This window comes from Eschrichtius robustus, chromosome 1 (assembly GCF_028021215.1).
Source record: "Eschrichtius robustus isolate mEscRob2 chromosome 1, mEscRob2.pri, whole genome shotgun sequence".
NCBI classification, from domain to species: domain Eukaryota; kingdom Metazoa; phylum Chordata; class Mammalia; order Artiodactyla; family Eschrichtiidae; genus Eschrichtius; species Eschrichtius robustus.
Genome location: NC_090824.1, coordinates 171,038,913 through 171,057,791, shown reverse-complemented (window position 1 = coordinate 171,057,791; position 18,879 = coordinate 171,038,913). Strand labels below are relative to the sequence as shown.

The 18,879-nt window shown below is 37.4% G+C and overlaps 1 protein-coding gene across 5 annotated transcripts in view; it reads left to right on the top strand.

Moving 5' to 3' along the window:
- Positions 1 to 18,879, top strand: part of DIP2C (disco interacting protein 2 homolog C) — a 360,625-nt gene that overhangs the window by 201,010 nt on the left and 140,736 nt on the right. For all 5 annotated transcript variants that reach the window (XM_068559508.1, XM_068559500.1, XM_068559492.1 and 2 more), the window contains one exon: positions 12,693 to 12,818. In XM_068559508.1, coding sequence (XP_068415609.1) covers positions 12,693 to 12,818 — 126 coding nt within the window. The remainder of the gene's footprint in view (positions 1 to 12,692; positions 12,819 to 18,879) is intronic.

Sequence of the window (18,879 nt, the reverse complement as noted above, 5' to 3'; positions counted from 1 at the left end):
GCTTTCCACCCTTGGTGTCCATACGTTTATTCTCTACAACTGTGTCTCTATTTCTGCCTTGCAAACTGGTTCACCTGTACCATTTTTCTGGATTCCACATATATGCGTTAATATACGATATTTGTTTTTCTCTTTCTGACTTACTTCACTCTGTATGACAGTCTCTAGGTCCATCCAAGTCTCTACAAAGGACCCAGTTTTGTTCCTTTTTATGGCTGAGTAATATTCCATTGTATATATGTACCACATCTTCCTTATCCATTCGTCTGTCGATGGGCATTTAGGTTGCTTCCATGACCTGGCTATTGTAAATAGTGCTATAGTGAACATTGGGCATGTGTCTTTTTGAATTATGGTTTACTTTGGGTATATTCCCAGTAGTAGGATTGCTGGGTTATATGGTAATTCTATTTTTAGTTTTTTAAGGAACTTCCATACTGTCCTCCATAGTGGCTGTATCAATTTACAGTCCCACCAGCAGTGCAAGAGGGTTCCCTTTTCTCCACACCCTCTCCAGCATTTGTTGTTTCTAGATTTTCTGATGATGCCCATTCTAACCAGTTGGAGGTGATACCTCATTGTAGTTTTGATTTGCATTCCTCTAATAATTAGTGATGTTGAGCAGCTTTTCATGTGCTTCTTGGCCATCTGTATGTCTTCTTTGGAGAAATGTCTATTTAGGTCTTCTGCCCATTTTTGGATTGGGTTGTTCGTTTTTTTAATACTGAGCTGCATGAGCTGTTTATATATTTTGGAGATTAATCCTTTGTCCATTGATTCATTTGCAAATATTTTCTCCCAGTCTGAGGGTTGTCTGTTCGTCTTGTTTATAGTTTCCTTTGCTGTGCAAAAGCCTTTAAGTTTCATTAGGTCCCATTTGCTTATTTTTGTTTTTATTTCCATTACTCTAGGAGGTGGGTCAAAAAGATCTTGCTGTGATTTACATTAAAGAGTGTTCTTCCTATGTTTTCCTTTAAGAGTTTTATAGTGTCCAGTCTTACATGTAGGTCTTTTATCCATTTTGTGTTTATTTTTGTGTATGGTGTTAGGGAGTGTTTTAATTCCATTCTTTTATATGTATCTGTCTAGTTTTCCCGGCACCACTTATTGAAGAGACTGTCTTTTCTCCATAGTATATCCTTGCCTCCTTTGTCATAGATTAGTTGACCCATAGATGTGTGGGTTTATCTCTGGGCTTTCTGTCCTGTTCCATTGATCTGTATTTCTGTTTTTGTGCCAGTACCATATTGTCTTGATTACTGTAGCTTTGTATTATAGTCTGAAGTCAGGAAGTCTGATTCCTCCAACTCCGTTTTTTTCCCTCAAGATTGCTTTGGCTATTCGGGGTCTTTTGTGTCTCCATACAAATTTTAAGATTTTTTTGTTCTAGTTCTGTAAACAATGCCATTGGTAATTTGATAGCACAACTGTACTTCTGTGTGCAAATTTTACTCAAAGAACAAAAACAGTACAACCACAGAAGAAACTCTGGTGGAATTGAGCCTGGACAGGCCCTGGTTGGTGGTGGGGCTGGGGAGTGGCAGTAGTCAGAGTCCAAGAAGCTCAGTTTCTCCCACACTTGTTTCTTCTCTGTCTTCTCTCTCCAGCTTAGAGTCACGTTAATACTGGACACATCATGTTACGATCCAACTACAGTATAGTGTTCTCGGTACCACGAGCCAGACTCTGCCCTGAGTCCTGTAATGAACTGACTCACGTAGTCCTTGTAGCCACCACAGTAGGCAGGCATTCTCCTTGCTTCCTTTTTTTGCACATGAGGAAATTGAGGCACAGATAGGTTAAGTAATGTGTCCGAAGTCTTGCAGAGGGACTGGGATGTGAACCCAAGCAGTCTGGCTTGGATCGTGGTCTCAGTTGTTACACTATTGGAAACAAATAAGCTTCCTTACAGAAAACATTCTCTTCTGTTGATTCACTGTTGCCTTCCTTCGAGGTGGGAGGGGCATCCCCCTCTCTGTCTACATACGTACTGTTAATTGTATCGATATAATGTGGACTCTGAGAGCAGCACGAGCAAAATGGGTCATGGCTTTTGACTTCAGGAGGGAGAAGTAAGGCAGGCAAGCAACAGTTTTTCTTAAGATTTAAACCCATATGGAGAAAAGACAGCCTCTTCAATAAGTGGTGCTGGGAAAAGTGGACAGCTACATGTAAAAGAATGAAATTAGAACACTTCCTAACACCACACACAAAAATAAACTCAAAATGGATTAAAGACCTAAATGTAAGGCCAGACACCATAAAACTCTTAGAGGAAAACATAGGCAGAACAAACACTCTATGACATACATCACAGCAAGATCCTTTTTGACCCACCTCCTAGAGAAATGGAAGTAAAACCAAAAGTAAACAAATGGGACCTAATGAAACTTAAAAGCTTTTGCACAGCAAAGGAAACCATAAACAAGACAAAAAGACAGCCCTCAGAATGGGAGAAAATATTTGCAAATGAAGCAACTCACAAAGGATTCATCTCCAAAATTTACAAGCAGCTCATGCAACTCAATATCAAAAAAACAAACAACCCAACCCCAAAATGGGCAGAAGACCTAAATAGACATTTCTCCAAAGAAGATATACAGATTGCCAACAAACACATGAAAGGATGCTCAACATCACTAATTATTAGAGAAATGCAAATCAAAACTACAATGAGGTATCACCTCACACCGGTCAGAATGGCCATCATCAAAAAATCTACAAACAACAAATGCTGGAGAGGGTGTGGAGAAAAGGGAACCCTCTTGCACTGTTGGTGGGACTGTAAATTGATACAGCCACTGTGGAGAACAGTATGGATGTTCCTTAAAAAACTAAAAATAAAACTACCATACGACCCAGCAATCCCACTACTGGGCATGTCCGTGAGAAAACCATAATTCAAAAAGAGTCGTGTACCACAATGTTCATTGCAGCTCTATTTACAATAGCCAGGACATGGAAGCAACCTAAGTGTCCATTGACAGATGAATGGATAAAGAAGATGTGGCACATATATACAGTGGAATATTACTCAGCCATAAAAAGAAACAAAATTGAGTTATTTGTAGTGAGGGGGATGGACCTAGAGTCTGTCATACAGAGTGAAGTAAGTCAGAAAGAGAAAAACAAATACCATATGCTAACACATATATGTGGAATCTGAAAAAAAAAAAATGGTTCTGAAGAACCTAGGGGCAGGACAGGAATAAAGAGGCAGACGTAGAGAATGGACTTAAGGACACGGGGAGGGGGGAAGGGTAAGCTGGGACAAAGTGAGAGAGTGGCATGGACATATATACACTACCAAATGTGAAATAGATAGCTAGTGAGAAGCAGCCGCATAGCACAGGGAGATCAGCTCGGTGCTTTGTGACCACCTAGAGGGGTGGGATAGGGAGGGTGGGAGGGAGATGCAAGAGGGAGGAGATATGGGGATATATATATATGTATAGCTGATTCATTTTGTTATAAAGCAGAAACTAACACACCATTATAAAGCAATTATACTCCAATAAGGATGTTAAATAAATAAATAAATAAATAAGATTTAAACCCATAGATACACAGAGATACGCCCTTCCTCTGACGGGGGTAAAGGTGTCTGGTTATTTATAATTTATTCTTCATATATCCCACTGCTTACTGTGTTGCAGGATAGTAGTTTCTTACAGAGAAATGAAAGTACAGTCTGTTTTAAAGAAACCAGAAGGAAAATAGAGCTTCTGTTCAGGATATTGAGAACTTGTGTCTGTTCGAAGACCTTGTTGAGGCTTGTTGACGCAGGGGTCAAAAATATGGAAGTCGTGTGAAGAGTAAGAACCTTCGACCGAGTGCGTGCCCTCTGGGGTTGACCTCTGAGCTGCAGACCCGAGGCTGTAGTGACAGGAGCCCATGCTCAGAGGCGTCAGCATTTAGTGCCTGTCTTCCTTTCTTTTGTGCCGAGTATAATTTGTAGTTTTACCCCGTGGTCTGTGATGTGTGCCTGGCAAGAACACCATCGTTGTGGTGGTGTCACCCCAAGAAGTCAGGCTATCAATGCTGATTCCTTGGGCCTTTTCAGTTGATCAAACCCACTGTACCAAACCGATTGCTTCAAAATATTAATAAAAGCAGCTGTCATTAATGAGTGCTGCTAGGTGACAGGTACCTAGTGGCTTGCTTTGTATATTTTATCTTAGGTAATTCTCACAGCAACTCTATGATTTTTGTTTCCATTTTACAGATGATCAGAGTGAGGCCTAGAGGGATTTAAAATTTTATTCAGTATTTTACAGTTAGTAAGTGGCAGAACCAGCATTCTGATTCCAAAGCCTGGACTCTCACTTCAGTATTCTTGCGTTTTCCTAGAACTATGGGCATATTTTATATTGCTGCATCCCTCGTAGCTTCCTGCCAGTAAGACAGAACTTCAGCTTGTGAAATTAAATGGAAAGATAAACTTTGCAAGTTTCTTTCCAGAACAGTAGATGGAAAAATTGTCAGAAGTCAGAAAGTAGGGTCAGGTCCATCTTTCAATCCAAGAGAGGAGAATGAGTGGATTTACACACTTATTATCCGTAGTGCTTAGTTTAGGAAGAAGTGTTTGCAGAACATAGAGATATACAAGGAATGGCTGCATGATGCTGATGCTGTGGTATTAGGCTTTTAATAAACTCTTCTAAGGAGATAATATTTTCTGTTTCTCCAGCACTGTATGACATAGTAAGTGGTTTATTACCATTTTCACTATTTTTGAAACTCTGCTGAAGAAGTACATCTTATTAACATGTCAATTTGTCTAACACTATAAATGTAAGTACCCAAAAAATTCTTCACTAGCCAGAGTGATCTGTTTATTCCATGCTACGTGAAGCTGACCTTAAATATCTCCTTTCTCTGAATAGATGGATACTTTGAGAATGTTTGAATGAAAGACCTAGGCTGAATAAGCTGTGAATTGCTGCCTCAGAGGAAGGAAGGGCAGATGAGAGGATTTTACTTAGTTTTGCTTCCTATTTTCAAATGTGGCATAATCAATTTATCGCCTCTCAGACCTGAATCCACTTTCATTGCCTTCTCAGGAAAGAATGATCTAGGCCCTTGCATTGTCTTTGTCAGCTGACTTGATGTGCAGCTGTTAGCAGAGGAGGTGGAGGCCTTTCAGCAGGAGTGGTTCTTGGTTCTTGCATGTTGCTGGCTTCTGTGGCCCCTGCACTGTGCACCAGCCAGCAGTTCACCCAGCATGCCCTGTACAGCTCTGTAGGGATGGCTCTGTGAGACACCCCTGCCCTGGAGGGCGGAGGTCACATTTGGTTTCCGGGCAGCACGGTGTCTTTCATCATGCTATGAAAGCTTTCAAATCTCTGCCTTTTGTTCTACACCCTTGCCATGTTTGCCCTGCCTAATTCAGTGCTTCTTGATCAGACTAGCTTCATTCCTCTGTGCTTTGGTAACATCAATGCCACCGTGGAATCCCAAACTAAAATCATGTTCCGTGTCCATGGACTTGCAGTCTGCCACTTCCCAGCCCCTTCGTGGGAAGTGTAGGATGTCTTTGACCGCTTTTTGGCACTCGTCTCCATTGACGTTAGAAATACTAGAAAATAGTAGTTCCCTTTCCTGTAAAACAATGTACAGCTCTCGAGCCATATTGTTTCCTCCTGGTATTTAGTTTAATCTTTTTCGGTCCATTTGTGCTTCAGACCTTCCCTGGAACTCAGGGCTCATAATGATCAGCAGCTCTTGTTGATGCCTTGTGTGGCCGGGAGCTCAACTGCTCTGTCACCCTGCCCAGCACCTCAAACGAGTGGGAGACTCCACTTCTTATTATTTCCCTTCCTCAGCTTTCATCTAGTTCCTAATTCACATGGCTGTGTAAGAACTGCATCCAGGACACTTGTAATTAAGGTTTTGTGACACTTAATCAAATGCCTTCGTGGTTCCTGCGTCAGAACTACTGATGTCACTCATGGATGCGTCCCGTGCAATGGTGCTGGGCTTTCAAGGGAAGATTTGCTGTGTAACAACCTGCTTATCCACATTTTCCGAAAAGTTTTTAGTTTCGTGAGGTCTTGTAGGATTGATCTGGGTTTTAGGCTAAGAGCTATGAACGTATTCTCAGCTAATACCCCTTTTCCAGTCTTCTTAACTGTTCATCCAGACGCCCCTTCCTGGAATCCAGGGCACTTGGAACTGCCGAGGGGCCTCCCCGTGGCACCCGATGACACGTGTTGGTTCACACAGAAGATAGACTTCATTGTGTCCCCTTTGCCGTGTGGTCCAGTCTTACTCTCTCCTCTCTTCCTGCAGCTGTTAGACACGTACAACTGGCAACAGGGGGAACTAGGAGAGCTCCCAGCCTTGTTGAGGATGGAAGGGAGAAGCCACGTTGGAAGAACCAGGAGAGTCGCACGGTGACATGGGTTGCTTTTCTCCCCCGACTAATCATCATATTTTGAAACATCTTTCCAAAAAGATCTCTCCATCTAGTCACTCTCCTGAGGTGTTAGTGGTCCTTTTTGGTTTGGATAGTTGGGTTGGGAGTGGGGAGTATTAAGCACTGAAAAGCTTACCATGTGGAGGTAATTCTGATCCTAACATTTCATTCAACATTGCAGTGAATGCTTTTTGCCCTAATTACACTGTGCACCCCAGAGGCAGCTCTTCAACTGCAGGGCCGCGCATCTCTTTCCGTATCTTAGCCTTGTTTTGACTGGGTGAGCATGCTCTCTAGGGGTCTTCAGTGATCACGCCAGCACTGCTGTTTGGGGAGGGTCATCCTGGTATTCCACCTAACATCATTATTCATCATGTTGTGTTATGGACTCTTCAGGGTGCTATTTGTAGATGTTTTAAATGTTTCTTATGCTGTTATTTTGCAGTTAAAATAAGACATAGAGTTGGCTTTTGAAAAGAATTAGTTACTTCATCAGTTTATGTATTGTTCAATTTTGCTGTGCAGTAAGCTATCCAACATCTTAGTGACTTAACAGCAACAAGCACTTAGTCTGACTCATGGCCAACTGTGGGTAAACTCTTTACCTTCTGGGGCATAGGCCAGGAGTGGCTCCTAGTTTGGGCATGTGAGTGTCTTTGTGATTGAAAATATTCTTGTTTTACTATTTTGTTTCAATTTTGTGAAAAAAATTTAGCAGACTTGTGTTTGGTTTTAGCAATTTTTTTAAATGTGGGAAAAAATCCACACTTCTTTAAAATGTACCTTTCTTATCTATTCATATTTTCTAAAATGATTGTTTTATGTTAAAAATATAACTTTTATCTGATTGCAAAAGTAAGTTATGCCCAAGGCAAAAAACCTTGCATATATTTAAAATAATGAACAAAAAACAATATATTGTAATTTTGTCACCCTTACATGACTACTCAATATTTTGGTGTAGTTCACTGAACTGGAAAGGAAGGGGTAAAACTATATTTACAGGCACCATGGGCACCATGATGGCTTATTTTGAACATTTTAAGAAATTTACAAAACTAATAGAAATAATGGGAATTTTGCAAGGGCGCAAGGGAGAAATTCAGTATATAAAAACTAATTGTATTTGTATATACTAGCAACAAAAATTGTAAGTGAAATAAAAAAACAATGCTTTTTATAATAACATCAATAACATCCAGCATTTAGGAAGACTTCCTCAGTGAAAGTTACAGAACATTGTTGGTAGAAATTAAAGGAGAAAAAAAATGGAGAGATCCACCGTGTTCATGGATTGGAAGACTCAATATTAAGATAGTCTCTCTACATTGATTTATAGATTTAACATGAATCTAATCAAAATCCCAACAGAGTTTTTTGTAGAAATTGACAGAGTGTTTCTAAAATTTCCATGAAAATGAGATCAAATCTGGATAGCCAAAACAAACTTGAAAAGAACAAAGTTGGAGGACTTGCACTACCTAATTTCAAAATTTATGATAAAACTACAATAATCTTCCTTATCAATATCCCAATGGCATTTTTTGCAGAAATGAAAAAATTCTAAAATTCATATGGAATCTCAAAGGACCTCAGATAAGCAAAACAATCTTGAGAAAGAACAACAAAATGGAGGCCTCACAATTCCTGATTTCAATATAAATTACAAAGGTACAGTAATCAAAACACTGTGGTACAGGCATAAAGACAGGCATGTAGAATAATGGAATAGAATAGAAAGCCCAGAAATACACTCTGTGTATATGGTCAGATGATCTTGGACAAGGCTGCTAAAGCTGCACAGTGGGGAAAAGATAGTCTCTTCAACAAACAGTGTTGGGAAAATTGGATTTTGTTTTGCAAAAGAAAGAGGTTGGACCGTTATCTTACACCATATACAAAAATTAACTCAAAATAGATTATAGACCTAAATGTAAGACCTGACACTGTAGAATTCTTAGAAGAAGACATAGGGGGAAAGCTTCATGACATTGGATTTGGCAGTGATTTCTTGAATATGACACCAAAAGCACAGGCAACAAAAGCAAAATTAGACAAGTGGGACTACATCATACTTAAAACTTCTTTGCAGCGAAGAAACAATAGAGGGAAAAAGGCAGCCTATGAAATTGAAGAACATATCCTCTTGTATACATCTGATCATGGGTTAATATCCAGAATATATAAATAACTCCTACAACTCAATAACAATAAATAACCCAATTTAATAATGGGCAAAAAACTTTCATAGACATTTCTCCAAGGAAGATATACAAATGGCCTATAAGTCCATTAAGAGATGTTCAACATTACTAATTATCAGGAAAATGCAACTCAGAACCACAGTGAGATACCACTCACACCCATTAGGATGGCCATTATAAAAAATTTTCTTAAACAGAAAACAAATGTTGGTGAGTATGTAGAGAAATTGGAACCCTTGTGCACTGTTGGTAGGAATGTAAAATGGTGCAGCCACTGTGGAGAACAGTATGGAGCTTCCTCAAAAAATAAAAAATAGAACCACCATATGATTTATGAATTCTATTTGGATATATATCCAAAATAATTTAAAGCAGGGATTCGAACAGATATTACTACACCAAGAGTCATAGCAGCATTATTCACAACAGCCAGGAGGTCGGAGCAACTTAAATATCCATCAGTGGATGAATGGATAAAGAAAATATGGTGTGTATATATAGTGGAATACTACTGAGCCTTAAAAGGAAAGGAAATTATGACATATTCTACAGCATATTCTTGAGGACATTTTGCTGTGAGAAATAAGCCAGTCACAAAAAGACAAATACAGTGTGATTCCACTTATATGAGGTATCTAAAATAGTAAACTCATAGAAAAACAAAGTAGAATGGTGGTTGCTCAGGATTGGGGGCAGGGAGGTGGTGAGTTGCTGTTAGGTGGATGTAGAGTTTCAGTCATGCAGGATGGATGGGGACTTCTGGGGTCTGTTGCACAATCATGTACATGTGGTTGACAGTATTGTGCTGACCACCTGAAAATTGTTGGGAGGGTGAATCTTATATGTTGTTTTGTAAACACTCTAACTGAAAAAAATATATAACTAATCAACGTAGTATAGAACTAGCAGAAGGATAGACAAATGGATTTACTGTACCAGATGGAGAGTTCAAAATTATACCCATACACACATGTTTAGGTGATACTTGACAAAGGAGCTAGGGCAATTTAATAAGGAAAGGAAAATCTTTACAACAAATGGTAATTGAAAAATTAGATAAGCATGTGGGAAAATGTGAACACCAACCTCCACTTCCACTACTTAGAAAAATTAACTTGAGATGGTACTTAGACCTAAAAGTAAAAGGTAGAAGTATAAAGCTTCCCAAAGAAAACAAAGGAGTGTCTTTTTTGAACCTTGGGGTAGGCAAAAATTTATAGGCAGGATTCAAAAAGCACTAGCTACAGAGGAAAAGGTAACAAAGTGAATCTCATGAAAATGAAAAATTTCTCCTCATCAAGCACACCATTAAGGGTTTGAAAGTTGAGCCATAGACTTGGGATGAGTATTTTCAAAACATGTATCTTTAAAAAAAGCTTGTATCCATAATATATAAAGAACTAGTATAAATCAGTAATAAAAAGGCAGCTCAAAAACTTGGACATATACTTCACAACAGATGATGTGCAAATGTCCAAGAAGTCCAGGAAAAGTGCTCAACATAAGCCATCAGGTAAATGTACATTAAACTTCATGATTCTACTTCACAATCATGAGAACAGCTACTGTAGAAAAGATTGTACCAAGTGCTGGTGGCAGGACTAGAATCTCATATATTGGTGATGTGGATGTTAAATATTATAATCACTTTGGCAGTTTCTTGAAATTTAAACAGAATCTTACATAGTGGGAAAAGTAACATCTTTACTTTGGAAGAACTTGATGGGCACCATCTTAACCAAGGACCAAAGTTAACACCATCAGTAGAGGACAGACTTCTGTGGAACCCCCACTGAAATGCATGGTCTGAATCTAATCATGAGGAAACATCAGAAAATCCAAGTTGAAGACAATCTACAAAATAACTGGCCTGTATTCTTTAAAATGGCCAGTTTCACGAGATGCAGAAGCTGGGAAACTGGTCCAGATCTGGGAGGGCAAAGAAAATCTGATAAATGCGTGCGTCCGTGGTCCTGGATTGGATCATAGACTAGGAAGACAAAATAACTGCAAAGGAAGTTACTGGGGATAATTGGCACTATTTGAACATGGACTTTGAATTAGATAATAGTATATCATTGTTAAATTTCCTGATTTTGAGAATTTACATTATGTAAGAGAATATCTCTATTTTTAGGAAATACTTTGAAATATTTAGGTATAGAGGAACATGGTACCTGCAATTTATTTTCAAATGATTAGGGAAAACATACATAAAGAAAGCAATGGGGTCAAATGTAAGTGGTGAGTTTGGGTAAAAGTTATATGGGAGTTCTGTACTATTCTTTCAGATTTTCTGTAAATTTGAAATTACATCCCAAAAGTTCAAAAAGAGAAATATATAAAACAAAGTGTTTGATATGTGGAGAATTAGTGTACTCTGACCTCATTGATGAGCCCTTTAGTTTTATTCAGTAACGTGACTACAAGTCATTCAGTCATCAGTTTTTAATCTAGGAGTTTAAGAAAAAGAATGACCAGAAACTAAGTTTTTGTCTTAAAGTACTTTGAGTCTAGTTGAGGAGAAAAGAGAAGTGCATACACAATCTGAACAAAATAAAATAATAAATAAATTCATTGTGTTTGGTATGTGATATGCTCTAAAACAAGTGTTGGCAGATATTTTCTGTAAAGGGCCAGATAGAAAATATTTTTAGCCATTATGGTCTCTGTCACAACTGCTCAGCCCTGCTTTTATAGTATGGAAGCAGCCATAGACAATACACATATAAATGAGTGTGTCTCTGTTCCAGTGAAACATTATTACAAAGAGACTGCAGGCTGCATCTGGCCCAAGGGCTGGCCTATATTTACCCCCACTCTAAAATGTTAACAGGGTGGAGTTTTCCTAGGAACAGCTAGAGAATAGGGTGGTTAGTGGTGAAGGGTGTGGGCCCTGGAGGTACTCACACCTGGGTTCAAACCCTGTCAATGCTACTCACCAGTTACATGACACTGGGGGAGCTTCATACCTTTGCTTTCTCATTTGTGAAATGGGAATAATAAGAGTGGCTTCTCCACAGAGCATGCAGAAGATTGTGGGTGTAGTAGTATCCTGACTGCAGACTTCTAACTGGTTTCCTGGCTCCTACTCTGATTCTCCTGCAGTCTCCTTCGCAGCATCCAGAATGAGCCCTCCAAAACGGAATCAGATCATGTCATCCATGCTCACCCTTCTTCCCCCATGCTTCCCTGTCTAAGTTAGAATGGGAGCCAAGCTCTGTACCACTCCTGTAAAGCCCTCATCCTGGTGAGTCCCTCTGCTGGTGTTGTGTGCATTGTGCCAGCACCATCCTCATTCACAGTGCAGGGCCTTTGAGCTGGCTTTTCCCTCTGTCTTAGAGATTCTCATCTTACTATTCAGATTTCACAGTAAGAGAGCTCTTCCCTGGCTTCACAGTTAAGTAGGTACTCAATCTTTTTATCTTATTTTCATTTTTACCCCCTTGGATTGTCTGTTGTCTGTCTTTAACCCTTTAGGAAGTGAGCTGCATGAGACACAGTACCTTGTCCACCTGATTCTCCACGCCAAGCCCTGAGGACACCACCTTACAAAATAGGCAGTAAAAAATCATTTGTGGAGTTAATGTAATGGGTTAATACACACAAAATACCTAACATAGTGACTGCCCCATAACTGATGTTTGGAAAGTGTTAGCTAAAATCATTACCGTACAGCCTGTAAGGTGTGCATACTTCCCTTAAGAGAACATTGAAATGAATTAAGAAGCTTGAAAATGTGACCCGTGAAGAAATATTTGAAGATCAAGGTCCTTTCACTCTAAGAAAATAAAAATCACAGAGATTTACGTCCAGTATCTGATTATTTATACAGATCTAGGGTAATAAAATGAACAGTTAAAAGTCTACGAATGAATTTGAATGCCTTTTTCCTGGAGCTTTCAAACTAGCAGGTTTACACTTTTTTTCCTTCCTTCCCCACTCATCCATTTGTGACAGTTTCTGTAGGATGATAAACTCTTTCACAGGACCAGAAAGAAAGCAGAAAAGCTTGGGGCCTTCGGGCTGTCCCTGAACAATGGAGTGATTGAGCTCTCGCTTTGTTTCAGACGTCCATACAGAAGCTGTCCAGGCTGCGCTCGCTAAACACAAAGAAAGGAAGATGGCAGTGCCTATGCCTTCCAAACGCAGGTCCTTGGTTGTGCAGACCTCGATGGACGCCTACACACCCCCAGGTGAGCAGCAGGCCCCGTCTGCTTCATGAAGTCAGAGCCAGCAACTGCGATCTTTTTAACTTTCAAAATCATGGTGCTATAATTCAGATTTTGAGAACCAGAAGTCCAGAAATAGTAAATACGCTCTAAATAAAACTTGGAAGGAAAATTGGCATGATTATGTACATGTCTATATAAATAAGTGTTTTTAAACTTTTCATTTAGACTCATAAATATGATACAGACTTTTTTTTTAAAATCCTATAAAATTTTATTTAATTCTTCACAAAGCAAGAGAAGAGTTTGTACATCCATCCTTCTAACCGAAGCTGAATTTCTCTTCTGCTTAGACTGGTGTATGCATATTCTCAAGTCTTTAAAATGTCAGTAGTTTGTAATGTTCTGTTAAGAAATTGAATGAATTGAAAAATTTAGGCAGTTACTTAAATCTGGTGTCATCAATTTTTCCTGTGAAGTACAGGTAGTATTTTGGGGTATCACAGCTGCTTGCTCTGCTATTGTGGTGCTGAAGCAGCCATGGGCAACATGTCAGTGAAAGGCATGGCTATGTGTCAATAAAACTTTAGTCACAAAAACAGGCAGAGGGTTTGGTCCACAGGCCTGCCAACCCCTGATCTAAATGGTTGAAGGTAATATCCCATTTATATTTCTGCTTTTGTTTAATCTTGAATTTTATATAACTACCTAAGATCTCTACTTAACTCTACCCAAATAATTATAATCTGTATCTCGTGATCTTCAAAACTGACGTGAAACATGAAGTTAAACGTCCAGGTATCTATTAGAAACATGAAAGATTGAACCTAATTTACTTGATTTTTGTGTGTGTGTGTTTCTGGTTCCAACATTATTCATGTCGTTGTTGCCACTCTTTTCTGCAGATCTAAGTTACCTGGCACACCCCTTTGTTCATAAGAGAAATTTAAGTTGCAGTAAGAATAGTTGAACATACATAGCATTTTTTGGAGTCTTTTGAAGTTAATCATGAGTGTTTGCAAACAGTGAGGGTAATAGAAGCACACACTTCAACTCACAGATGTGGTCAAGTATATCCAATACTGCTTCAAACAACTCTTAAGTCTTCAACTTTACATGCCTTTAAAAGTGAAAGCCCTGAGCTTTGTAAGACAAAACTTAAATAATATAAAACTTAGTTGTTTTGTTTTGTCTTAACAGATAATACCACAAATGTTCTTTATCTCAAGAATATAATATTCTAATAGGAAAGGATGTCCTTTTTGCCAATTTCCTTCCTTTTTATTGAGCCACAGCATGTAGTATTGGAGTATTTTTAAATCAGCATAATTAATATATTTAATCCTATTTAGTTTATGGTTATAATTTGCCAAAATTTATAAGTGGTGAAAAATTTTATTTTGTATGTGTTTATACAACAAACAGAATGGACTTACAAGAATAACAAGCCCCACTTAAAATATATTTTAGCCAACTCTTTGGAACTAGACAGTATTCAGGTAGATGGACATTTTTCTGAGCCACTTTTTATGGGAAACGTTGAGTCTAAAGTACAAGGTGCAATGTGATTATTTGTTTATGTGCTTTTTCACATGTCAAATCCATCCTCATGAGTGTTGTGTCATGCGTGATGAAAGACAAAACTTTCAGGAGAATGAACCTGTACAAAGGTCTTTGCAAAATATAAAAGAATGTTATTGGAAATGAATGTCATTTTTGGTGCAACATTTGCATTTAATTGGTTAGCATTTTCAGGTACACCATATAATACATTTTGTAAACGTCATTCAGGAGTCCTAGTAACAGTATCACATGGGATAGTTTTGTACAATTATAAATACCAACACCACCATCATAAAAATTTTCATTCATAACCTATTTTGTGCTTATCAGTAGTCTGCATATTTGTAACTGTACTTGCTTGAACAAAATCTTGGCTCAGCTTCATTTTCTCTCTCTCTGTTTTCCTTGGTTGCTGATAGCATTTGTTAGAACTAATTTTGTGTCCAGTTTTCTTCAGAGAATATTCCTGAAGTTTATATTCTCTGCATGAAGTGACTGGTTGCTGACTAGTATCATAGTTTCTGGAAAAGATAACGATTAGGATTGTTGCAATGCCAGTCTTCTATAGATGAAACTTTGCTTTATTTTTCACATACAAAAATATAAGAAGAATTTGTCAGTACTTTTGCTTCCAGCCATAATGAAATAACTTACCAGACTAACCCATACACCATAAACAACTATAAAACTGCACAAAACAAATGAGATGACTGCTTTTAGGCAGTGGACCTCATTCAGGGAATCAAATGAAAATATGTCAAAGAACTAAATGAAAATATTATCTTAATACTTGAGCTGATCAGAGAAAGGAAAAAAATATTTTAAAAATTAATAGAAACTCTAGAAATGAAAAATATAATACAGAAATGATATTTTACTAGATCAGCTTAGCATCAGATTGGAGAAGTAGGATAAAAGAGTCTGTGAACTTGGAGAGAGATCAAGAGAAATTAACCAAACTGAAGAATGAGGAGTCAAAAGATAAAAGAAAAATTAACAGAACCTCAAGCATCTGTGATACAATGTTAACATACTTATAATTGGAATCCAAGAAGGAAAAGAGAGTGAGAAAAGGGAAGAAAGACTACTTAAGGAAATAAGGGCCACAAACTTCTCAGACTGATATAAAACACCACCTCACAGATTCCAGAAGTTCAGTGAACGCCACGCAGATTACGTATGAAAAGAATCATCCCTGAGTTAATAATAGTCCAAGTGCTGAAATCCAAAGATTAAGAGGAAATCTTGAAAGTCATCAAAGGAAAACAGATACATTGCATACAGAAGAACAGTCATATGAATTATGAATACTTATGTGAAGATGCAGTAAGGGCCAGAAGACACTGAGAAGACATTTTTATAAAGTACCAAAAGGAAAAAACTGAAACTGTCAATTCATATTCAGTGAAAATATCCTTCATAAATGAGGGTGAAAAAAAGGCATAATGAGACACCTGAAAGCTCAGAGAATATGATGCCAGCAGAACCGCAAACATACTAACAGATGTTGTTTAGGCTGATGGGAGATGATACCAGCTAAAAATTTACATCTATGAAAAGGAAAGAAGAACACTGGAAACAGTAAATAGCTGGGTAAACATAAAATTCTATGCTTTTTCTTGTAATTTTCTTTAAAACAACAATTGCACAAAAGACAAGGCCAGGTGAATGGAATTATACTGTTGTATGGTTATGAAGTAGGAAGCAGAAAATGGAAAGAACGAAATGAATAGTGTCAGGTGTGATGTGAGATGGGAGAGAAAGTTTGTAGTGTCAGATTTGAAGAGCAGACAGTTACAGTATTGACCCCATATGGACCCATTGAGGATTCATATTCTTAGCCCTAAAGTAACCACTAAAAAAAATGAGAAGAGGTATAGGTAAGAATTTAATAGAGGACATAAAATGAAACTCTTAAACAATATTTGGTTAATAGAAACAAAGGTGGGAAAAATCAACAGAGATTAAAATAGGAGGAATGAATGGAAAACAAATAGCAAAATGTTAGATGTAAACTCACTCGTATCAATTATTACAATAAATGTAAATGGACCAAACGCCCACTGAAAAGATAGTCAGACTGAATAAAAAAGGAAGATACATCTATATGCTGTCTACAAGAGACACATTTGAATATAAAAACAAGGATAGTTAAAAATAAAATGATGAAAAAATATACAATGCAAACATAAAGCATAGGAAGGTGAACAAGTCTATATTAATATCAGACAAAGTAGACAGCAGGACAAAGTAGTACCAAATATAAAGAGGAACATTGCATATTGGAAAATGAGCGATTCACCAGGAAGTTATAGCAATGAATATTTATTCATTGTTTTTAGGTATTTATTCATACCTAAAAACAGAGCATTATAATTTATAAGGCAGAAACTGGCATAATGAAGGGAAAAATAGAAAAACCAAAAATAATAATTGGAGATTCTTAAAATATTCTTCTTAAATAATCGTAAGAAAGTTGTCAAAACAACACTATCAACCAACTTGATGCAGTTGATACTTACAGAATATTATGCCCAACTATTGCGGAAAACACATTCCTTTTTAATACCATTCTTGGGGTATAATTTACATCCCATAAAATTAGCGCATTGTAAGTGTGTAATTTAATGACTTGTAGTAAATATATAGATTGTGCAACTATTGGTACAGTCCAGTTTTAAAGCATTTCCATCCCCCCAAAGAGTTTCCTTGTGCCCATTTGCAGTTAATTCCCATTCTCACACCCAGGCCTAGGGAGCATTTGATCTGATTTTTACACCTCTAAGAATATTCTAGACATTTTGTAAATGAATAATAAAATATATCCTTCTGTATCTTCTTTAGCATGTTTTGGGGCATCCATTTTGTAGCATCAGTAGTTCATTCATTCTTATTGCAGAATTGTATTCTATTAGATAGATATGCCACATTTTGTTTATCCAGTCACTAGTTGGTGGATATTTAGCTTGTGTCCACTTTTCAGCTATTATGAATAATGCTGCTATCAACATTTATGTGCATATATTTGTGTATATATATAATTTCATTTATCTTGGGTAGACTCCTAGGAGTGGAATTCATGAGTCTTATGGTAAGTTTATGTTTGACTTTTAAGAAACTGTCAAATTGTTTCCATAATGGCTATACCATGTTATATTCCGACCAGCTATGTATAAAGATTCCAGTTTCTCAGCATCCTCACCAACACTTGGTATTGTCCTTATTTTTTTTTTAATAGTCATTCTAGTGGATATGAAATAGTATTTCATTGTGGTTTTAAAATTTTCATTTCCCTAATGACTAATGATGCTAAGCATCTTTTCGTGTGCTTGTTAGCCATTTGTATATATTCACTGGTGAAATGTCCAGATTTTTTGCCCATTTTTAAAATGAGTTGTCTGTCTTCTCACTGGTTAAGAGTTCTTTATATAATCTGAATACAAGTTCTTTATCAGGTATACAATTTGCAAACTGTAGTTTGTCTTTTCTTAGCGTTGTCTGCGGTGGAGAGAATTATGGCCCCCTCCAAAGATATCCATGTCCTAATTTCTAGAACTTGTGAATATATTACCTTACATTGTAAAAAAAGACTTTGCAGTTATGATTAAGTTAAGCATCTTGAGATAGGGCAGTTATCCTGGATTAACCAGGTGGGCCCACTGTAATCAAAGAAGTCTCTATTCAGGCAGAGAATGATAAATACAATACTATGTAATCTCAGTCACATGTGGAATCTTAAAAAAAAAAAAACTCATAGAAAAATAGATCAGATTTGTGGTTACCAGAGGCAGGGAGTGGTGGGAGAGGGAATTGGAGGAAGGTGGTCAAAAGGCAAAAACTTCTTATTATAAGTACTAGGGATGTGATGTACAATATAACTATAGTTAATGCTGCTATATGATCTATGTGAAAGTTGTAAAATTTAAGAGTTCTCATCACAAGGAAGACATTTTTTTGTTTTTTCTATTTATATGAGATGATGGATGCTAACTAAACTTACTATGGTAATTATTTTCTAATATATGTAAGTCAAATGATTATGCTGTACACTTTAAACTTATACAGTGATATATATCAATTATATTTCAATAAAACTGGAGGATAAAAGGTCCTTAGGGAAGAGTATCAAAGTAAAAAAAAAAAAAAGACAATGAACCAGAGGTTGGAGGGATACACTTTAAAGATCGATGAAGGGGCCATGAGCTGGTGACACAGGTGGGCTCTAAGAAGGTAGAAAAGGTAAAGGAGTGGATTCTCCCTTGAAGCCTCCAGAAGGAATAAAACCCTGCCAACACTTTGATCTTAGACTTCTGACCTCCAGAACTGTTAAGATAATAAATATGTGCAGTGTTGTAAGCCACTGAATTAGTGGTGACTTGTTATGTTACCCATAGCTTAAGAGTTTTCCATTTTGATGAAGTTCAATTCATCAGTTATTTTATGGATTGTGCTTTGGGAAGTTTTAGAAATTTTATAGTTTCAGTTCTTTCACTTAGGCCTGTGATCCATTCTGAATTAATTT